This window comes from Jatropha curcas, chromosome 5, assembly GCF_041381405.1.
Source record: "Jatropha curcas cultivar XTBG-Jc1 chromosome 5, XTBG_Jcur_1.0, whole genome shotgun sequence".
In the NCBI taxonomy this organism is placed as follows: Eukaryota; Viridiplantae; Streptophyta; class Magnoliopsida; order Malpighiales; family Euphorbiaceae; genus Jatropha; species Jatropha curcas.
In genome coordinates this window covers 24,029,770-24,038,901 of record NC_143155.1, presented here as the reverse complement: position 1 = coordinate 24,038,901, position 9,132 = coordinate 24,029,770, and the positions used below count along the sequence as shown (strand labels likewise).

General features: G+C 31.6%; 1 protein-coding gene across 2 annotated transcripts; it reads left to right on the top strand.

The window, feature by feature from the left end:
- Positions 1-3,392: 3,392 nt before the first annotated feature.
- On the top strand, positions 3,393-8,963 carry LOC105649804 (uncharacterized). Of its 2 annotated transcripts, none has more exons than XM_012236595.4 (9): positions 3,393-3,896; positions 5,327-5,410; positions 5,522-6,004; positions 6,650-6,785; positions 7,009-7,171; positions 7,327-7,455; positions 7,705-7,899; positions 8,314-8,442; positions 8,578-8,963. In XM_012236595.4, exons 1-9 carry the CDS (start codon positions 3,677-3,679, stop codon positions 8,698-8,700), a joined length of 1,662 nt encoding a protein of 553 aa, XP_012091985.1. In that variant the 5' UTR covers positions 3,393-3,676; the 3' UTR covers positions 8,701-8,963. The 2 variants fall into 2 exon arrangements, with proteins under 2 accessions (XP_012091985.1, XP_012091986.1); XM_012236596.4 differs by having other exon boundaries at positions 3,394-3,896; positions 5,330-5,410.
- Positions 8,964-9,132: the final 169 nt, after the last annotated feature.

Genomic DNA, 9,132 nt, shown 5'->3' with positions numbered 1-9,132 from the left:
GCTCATTTAATGCTTTGACTAATTAATTAGTTGCGTTGAATGATAATCATCATGTATAGTTTTGTCAAACACACATTGGAATCATAACCTAAATATCTACTCACATTTTCTCCTACTTCTAATTATTATTTTAATCAGTACTAAAACATTGCATTTATTTAGTAATAATATGATTCCCCATTTTGGTTGGCTGCTAATTGAATTGAATGAGTAAATTATGATTGCTTATGAACTTGAAAAACTCTTGGTTAACCATATGCTTTTGTCAATAATCTTAATGCTATTTTACAAATATAAAGATTAAATGTAATATTCTTGTTTTGGATCAAAAAATTGCAGAATTTTATTTTATTTTATTTTGATCGGCATTTTTAATGTTTGCCCAGTTGAAAATAAATTGTGATAGATGTGTTGAAAAAACAAAAAATGCTTTTCGAGTTGCAAAATAAAAGTGTAAAATTATAAAAGATTACTATTATATACTAATAATTTTATGGGTAGGCTCAATCTAGAAGGCACTTTTTCTCTGATTTGGAGAGGATCAACCATGTTTGGTTCGGTTGAAAGGAATCTCTTTAAACTTCTCTTTCACTCAATGATGAGTAATATTTTCAAACATGTTGTTACTTTGTCACATCAATGAAATTTTGATCCCCCACACTTTCTCTCCCCTCTCATTTTCATTTCCTTACGGTTTATGGTTACGGTTGAAAGCCAAGCTTTTTCTGACTTAGACTAAAGAATTAGTAGATAGCAAATAAGTAGGCGAACAACTTCTTCGCATGTCAATTGTTTAATTTTTCTACCAAGTTGAATAATTTGTTTTAATTAACTTAAAATGGTGAACTATCAGTAATTCAAACGTGTCTAATACTTTTACTTTCTTCATGATAATTGACAGAGTAAATAATTTTATCTCGTGGTAATTAAATATAATTTGGTTGATTTATTTTATTTTTTATAAAAATATAAAAATATAATTTTATTTTTTTATTTACTGACATATTGAATACAAATTGTTTAAATGTAAATATTAGTATTTGTTATCCTGTAATCAATAGTATTATTTGTACCCAATAATTACCCATTAATGAATAAAAAAAACAAAATCTTCTTATTCTTCGAATGTGTTAAATTTATTTGCCTTTGATATCTCAACTCAAGAATTTTTAATATTTATATCACTTTCAGAAGATATATTTGCTAATAAATTTATCAATAATATTTCATTACACAGCCAGCTCACCTGGTTTTTGCATTGAGGGGCCCTTAGCCCATCACTTGACTAGACCAAAGTACGAAATCTTTTCTCTTTTTTTTCTTTTATTCATTTAAAATAGCTATTTAGTTTTCTTTGGTTTGTAATTATAATTTTGTTCCTTACATTTATATTCAATATAGCATTATTATTTATTTCTTTAATTTCTAATTCTTATTATTGAAAAAATGGTTTTTTATGAAAAAAATAAATTTAATTTAATTTAATCTTATTGATTAAATAGTGTATAAATTGAATTAAAAAAACCAAATTATAATTATGATAAAAATGAGGACTGAATTATTATTTTAACTTTTTATTCTTTTAACCTTCAACGGTGACACTTTCTAGCTTCATGATGGCTACAAATCAAAATTATGAAAAACTCCATTGTCCAGCAATTCAAATGGACAAAAAAAAAAAAAAAAAAAAAGAAAAGAAAGAACTATATATTTTGTAGATTATAAAAAATAAAAGAATACATAACGCAATATAATAATGGCAGTTGTCTACTTGCATAAATTCAAAGATAAAATATGGCAGCATTTATTGAATCAAAATTTTTTTTTCTACATAATTATTAATTAATTAATTAACGAATTGGCAGCTGTCTCCAAAAAGATGATAATCTCGCCATTGACAATATACCGTTCAAAGGGATTGGTTAAAAATAGCGTAGTTTCACACGTGTGCTGAAATTTCTTTGGGTTTGCATGTGGAGTGCGAGTGCGAGTTAGTCTTCATCTTCCAATCATTTACGCCACATATTCGCAGCCCTCTCGCCCCACATAATAGCGTTAATTTCTGTTCATTAGCCGTAACGCTTTTTTTATTCTTTCTTTTAATTATTACGTAATATATATCCAAATTAGGACAAAAACGCTCTGTTTCGGACCCTCTTTTTATGATCACTTTTGGTAATTTCACGTTTGTACATATTTGAATTTACCAATTAAGCAAGTTCACCCCATACCTTCCACATTTCATCTACATAGCCAGCTCACCTAATATATATATATATATATAAAATTTATATTTTCCTTTTAGATAATTATTTTTCACCTTAGCATTAGATTCAAAATAGTTTATTATAAATTTTTTCGCAGAATAGTGTAAACGGACAAAAAAAAAAAATTCTGAGCTGAAGAGATGAGCAGTTTCAGGTTGAAAACAAGTTTAATTTTTATTATCACATCACACCAATTCCCTTTTGTTTGTTTTTTAATATATATAATATTTATATTCTTTGTGATACAATTCCGAAAGTTCACACGTAAGCAGACTTTGCATCAGATTTTTCAGCCGAAAGCCACGTTGTTAGCGTCTAAAATTGACACCATCTATGCTCTGTATATTTCTTTGCGGCTTTCAAAATTACTATTTTAGTTTTTATTTTTTTTAATTAATTATTATATTCTGGTTTTTTAATTTTAAGTATCAATAATTTTAATTTATAAATAAATATTCATTAAAGAATTTTGTTTTTCTGGTACAATTTTTTTTTTTCCTTTGAAGGTAGATTGGGATGATATATATGACTTTCTCCATTTCACTACTAAAAAGATCCATATTTTTTTAACAGCAAAATAAAAAGATTATTTATTTAATTTCTAAAATTAATATATTTCTTACAAATTTCAACAAGTTATAGAAACTACATATAATCTCTTGTTCGAAGGTGTGTGTATATATATTCATTATTTTAATAAATAATAAAAATAAATTTAAATGTTAAATAAAAATAATAAAAAAGGCAACGTTAATTACACCCCAAATATTTTTTCTTAAAAAAAAAAAAAGAAAATACAAAAGAGACAACCACACGCACTGAAATAGCTGGTCCAGGAACTCAAATAAAACTCCTAATTGGGCTAATAGTAATGATCCACGTGGCAAAGCTATTATGAATTAATGGGTCCCATTCGCCATATTTGATGCCTTACGCATCCAGCAACAAACAATTAACACAAATTTGCCGTCGCTGCTCCTTTACAATAAATAATGAATCAATAATAATATCTTCTTCTTTTTATTATTATTTTTTTATATTGATATAAAAGGTGAGCAATATTGAAAGAAACCATAACTTAATTATTTATTGGACTTGTGTTATTATATGAATATAAATATAAATATAAATATATAAAAAAGAGTTTTCCTCTCTGTTTTCTTTGTTCTTGAAAATCTAGAGAGAGCAATAAAGTCTATGAATGATGGTAGTTGTTGATTGTTTATAACCTTCCCAAGTTTTTATTTTTATATTCTCTCTCTCTTTCTTATATCATTTCTTTGAGGACTACTAGAATTGTCTGTCTTTGGGCTCTTTTTTCGTTGAAGATGGAGACTTTCTGATCCTGTGAGAGAAAAGAGAGAGGAGGGGGTGGTGGTGGTGGTGGGGGTGGGGAAGAGAGAGAAAATATGGGGGCATGTGTATCAACACCAGAAGGGTGTGTAGGTGGAAGATTGAGGTCTAAGAAGAAGACACGCAAGAAGAGGAAAGGGATCAGAAGAAGAGTGTCATCTAGATTATCTGATGGATCACTGGATAATAATAAGTTTGATAGGCCTCTTTCTTCTGTTTCTGCTGCTGCTGTTCCACCTGATCATCGCTCTTCCTTCTCTAACACCACCTTTCAAGGTCCACACCTCACTCTATTATTTTGGCCTTGCCTTTTCGTCTTGTAATCAAATTTGTTTTCTTTTTGGTTGAATGGTGGTTGATTTGATTTTTGCATTTTACTGGGTTTGTGTTTTTGGGTTCATTTGTTTGATGGTAGTGATGGTATGATTTTTATTTTTTTTTAATTGATTATATTTTTGGTTTGGAATTTGGACATTTTGGAGTATTAGATTGGCTTAATGTAATGTTATGATTAATCTCTTTTTTGCATGAAACGTTGGCAACAATGGCATGTAGCTTTTCTTTTCTTTTACTATGATTAGTGGGATATTGGTAAATGTGATGATAAAGAGAAGCTCTTTATTTGAAGTAAGGTACTAGCATGCATTGCAATAACTGGTTGGTACTATTTGTCCTGATGATATTTATGTAAAGCAAGGTTTTTTTTTTTTTTTTGTGTGTGTGTGTGTGTTTTTTCATCAAGCTGTACTTGTAAGCTAATTTGCAGTGGTGTAATAATTACATATGATGACATTTTAATTTTTCTTTATCGATCGCAATGAATGTGGCTGATGAAAATTATCTGGATCATCAATTGTTAGCAAAGATCTATATCTGATATTGTTGTTCAAGGAAGCAGAAGACTTTACCAATTTGAGCTTGATCTGGATTTAGCAGATTGGATTCTGATGATTGCTTGAGGAGATGGGGATATTTTTCCTCCATTTCTTTTTAGTAAGATAAGAGGATGGCTAGTATAATTGTTGTATATTTATGAAGAATTGACTACACAGCCTGTTGTGGCCTTCCATAGTCCATGTCAATGGTGATTTGCAGATGAGCATGGGGTGCTGTCTATGATTCTTTGTGAACTTTTTACAGGTGGCTTTTGACAACTGTACTTCGTCAAATCCTTTTCAATGTTTGTGGCTCTGGTAATTGTAGTGGACTCCACAAATATATATCCTTAATCTACTGGTTCTATTTATTTCCGCCCTTAAGTCCTTATCGTATGAAAGATGAAAGAACTGGTACTCACTAGATGGAAGACAACTTGCTATGCTCTCTAAGTGTGCTCTGTTTTTGATGAAGATTTGCAATACTTTGTTCTTTTGAACTGAGATGAGGATTTTCATAATATGCTTTTAACTGGCATGCTGAATATATTGGCTGACTAATTTATATTTTAGGTTTATGGCCAATGATCCGATAAAGTTTATCCTCTATTTAGATTTAAGATTTTTTTTTTCATGTTTTCCTCATATACTGTTTCTGCTGAAACCATCACATTTTGTTGGAATAGCATTTTTCTTGATGACTTTGTCTAGCATTGACAACATAGCCATAGTAGTTGTCTTTGTTGTGAAATAATGTGTATAGCATATATGCTACTTCTCCCTTTATTCTTTGTAGCTGTATCCTCACTTTTTTTACAATGGTAACATCAGCAGGAAGTATTGAGGAGGCATGGTTTGACTCGGTTCCAATATTTGAATCTGATTGTGAGGAAGATTTTGAAAGTGTTCCAGATGGTATGGTATTTAATCTGGATGTTCTAATATCTCTTGAACAATTGACTTGTCTTTTCTTCCGCTGCTTAATAGACGATTTATGTTGTGGAATTATGTGTTCAATAACTGCAGATGTGTTATCGTTAAACGGTTCTGAAGGCTTACCACCATCAAGTATTGCATTTAGCAGAGATGCAAAACATGGAGATCATACTATTGGTTTCCAGTATACCTCTTCAGGTGATCATATGAAGAAGGCAGGGGATTCATCAGCAGGAAACTCTGCTCGGAACTCTGTGAGTGAGGCTGCTAGACATCCAAATAATCAGGTCTTCAACTCAGATTATGCAGATTCCCTACCAAAATCTGAGGGACCTTCACAACCAGTCTTCCTTGATGAAATTGCGTCATCTGTGGATGAAAATGGTGGCAAGGGGGAAGGATTATTAGATAATTGTGGAATTCTTCCAGCCAACTGTTTGCCTTGTCTTGCTTCAACTGTTCCACCAGTTGAAAAGAGACGATCTCTAAGCTCTAGTCCACCAAGTGCAAGGAAAAAGGCTGCCTTAAAACTCTCATTCAAATGGAAGGAAGGGCATCCTAACAATGCTTTATGTGAGTACTCCACTATCGACTCTGAAAGTGAAAAAATAATCATGAAATATGTTCATTGTCATTAATATCATTCAGGCAGCTATACTTTCAAAAATCATTTGATCTTATGCTAATACTTGTTAAGATTTTGATCCTTTAGTTCTTTTAACTGCTGTATGCAGCTCAGAGAGTCACAATTTTGTGGAACAGTAGTTTCAAATTCTACAAAGTTTTGATGACTTCCATTGCCATCCCCTGTTAAATATATTCTTACATAAATGGGAAATTTGTCTTCATATTACCTAGCAACCTTTGCTTGTTTTTTATATTGAATGATTTGACCAGAATAATAGATGTTTTTGGTAGCCTCCTAAACCTTAGACATAAATTAATGAAGCTTTGTAATTCAGTTTTTTGAAATTCAAATAGGCATGGTTATATTAAAAGTAGTTCTAACTTGTTTATTCTTTTCAGAAGTAATGTACATATGTGGTCTGGTTTTGATGCTTTAATACTTTATTTCATAAAAAAATTCTTTTGTCCCCTTTCACATTTGATATTAGGTCTTAGTTGGTGATAATACATCAAAAGCACTTATATCCTTCACAACCCAGTATAAATTAGAGAAACTAGCTCTTATTTTATTGTTCTTCTTTTATGGTTCAGTTTCTTCTAAGCCAATTCTGCAGAGGCCAATAGCTGGTTCGCAAGTCCCATTTTGTCCAATAGATAAGAAAATGCTTGATTGTTGGTCACATATAGAACCGAGCAGTTTCAAAGTCCGGGGACAGAACTATTTCAGGTGAGTCTTTTAGGAAGTTGGAAATTAATTATTCTAACCGAAAAAAAAAAAAGGATGGAAATTATTTAGTTTGTTATGCATGAACACCATTCCAGCTACTTGCATTTAATTTAATGTATATACAGTATATATGTATGTAAATCCTTTGTCACAGGCTAAATGTAGATCTAACATGATTATCTCCTTTCAAGAGATTCAATTGCACTTTTCTTCTGTATGGTAGGGACAAAAAGAAGGAATTTGCTCCTAACTATGCTGCATACTATCCATTTGGGGTTGATGTATTCTTATCACCTCGAAAAGTTGATCATATTGCTCGGTTTGTGGAGCTCCCTGCTGTTAACTCTTCTGGAAAGCTTCCAAATATACTTGTCGTAAACGTTCAGGTATTCCTACATTGGACATTTGTTATCGGTGTATGTACATGTGAATATTCAGGTATCTCAAACAGTATGCTTGAATTAGAATGAAAGTTTCCTATTGTTTTTCATTGTTTCCCTTGTATGAATTGTTTGGGCTGACTCTTGTCTGGGTTCTGCAGATTCCATTGTATAATGCCGCATTTTTTCAAAGTGAAATAGATGGAGAAGGAATGAGTTTTGTTTTGTATTTTAAGCTTTCTGAGAGTTACTCAAAGGAAGTTCCAACCCTATTTCAAGAAAGTATCAGGGTAAGATTGGGGCCTTTTTTATTATAACTGAAATTCAACATATTCAAAAAAATCATCGTAAGCCTGTTTAGTTCTTTTTAGCTTTGGCAAAACTACTACTCTATAATCCTATCACTAGCCAAGAAAAGAAAAGAAATGTTTTTCATGATGACGATATTGTTCTATGCTGCTGGATATTTCATATTGTCAATTAGTTTCATCATTTCATCCCCATGCCTTTGTTTATTTAATCGTTAATTTTTTGAACAGCGGTTAATTGATGATGAAGTTGAAAAAGTCAAAGGGTTCCCTGTAGATACAATTGTACCCTTTCGAGAAAGATTGAAGATATTGGGTCGAGTAGTAAATATAGAAGATCTTCATTTAAGTGCTGCAGAGAGGAAACTTATGCAGGCATATAATGAGAAACCTGTTCTGTCACGTCCTCAGCATGAGTTTTACTTAGTAAGTTCCTTTGCAATTTCACTTATCCATTTAGAGTTGAAGTTCACTTTGCTTATTTCCTTTTTAGATGATGACGTTTTCGTTCGTGGTCAGGCTGATACCTACAAGAAATAAATTAGTTTACAACACAAGTTGTTGTAAAGTGCTCAATTACAGTTGTTAAGGCAATTGTTCTCTCTACAGAATTCTTATATATGTTGAATGCTTAATTTTAAGAACCTTTGTCTTATGCAAGCAAGAGAGTTTGATGATGTGAGTGCATTGTGACTCATGATGGCTCATGTCTCCACACTAGAGTTGCTTTCCCTTTGCTGTGTTTCAAAATAATTTGCTTGCTATTAAGACTGTGTAACATGATCTAATATGGGTCGGGCGAAGTAGCATTTGTTTAAAGCAGATAATGTTTTCTTGCAGGGAGAAAGAGAAACCTACTTCGAAATTGACATAGACATGCATAGATTCAGTTACATCTCTAGGAAAGGTTTTGAAGCATTCCTAGACAGACTTAAGATTTGTGTCCTGGATGTCGGCCTCACAATACAGGCAAGTATTTTTTATATATTCTTTTTGAAGAATAAAGCTAATTGATAGATGCTGAATTTGAGAAATTTATTGAATTTTATGGTGATTCTTAGAATCTGAGATTTTTGTACACCTTGTTTTTGCATATTTTAATAGGGCAACAAAGTGGAGGAGTTGCCGGAGCAGGTCTTATGTTGTGTAAGGTTAAACGGAATTGACTACATGAATTACCGTCAACTAGGGTTAAACCAAGAGTTCTTTGAAGCTCTAAGTACTTAAATGATGTAACAACAATATTAAATAAAGGCTAATTTTCAGAGAAATTTCTGTTCCAGCATTTGTCCAGTCCTGTAACACATCTTTATAGCTACAAAGGAAAAGTACCCAATAGCATTTATGTACCACACTTGCATACAAATCTAACAGAACCAGTTCCATGTCTAATTTGATTGTTTAATTGTACTGCCTTCATACTAATTTAGTCCTGACTGTAGCATATGATATAAATTATGGAATGAAATCATGATCAAGTTTCATTATTATTTCTTTGCACTGTGTAAAGAGTGTGCACGCGTGGGAGATTGTTTTAGTATTGATTGTCCATTTGTGCTAGGTTTAGACCAAGTTTGATGTATTAAGGTGAATTATTCTAGGTGCTATGTTTACAAGACAAATTGATTGAAATGCATGCAGGCCTCAATTTACATTTGA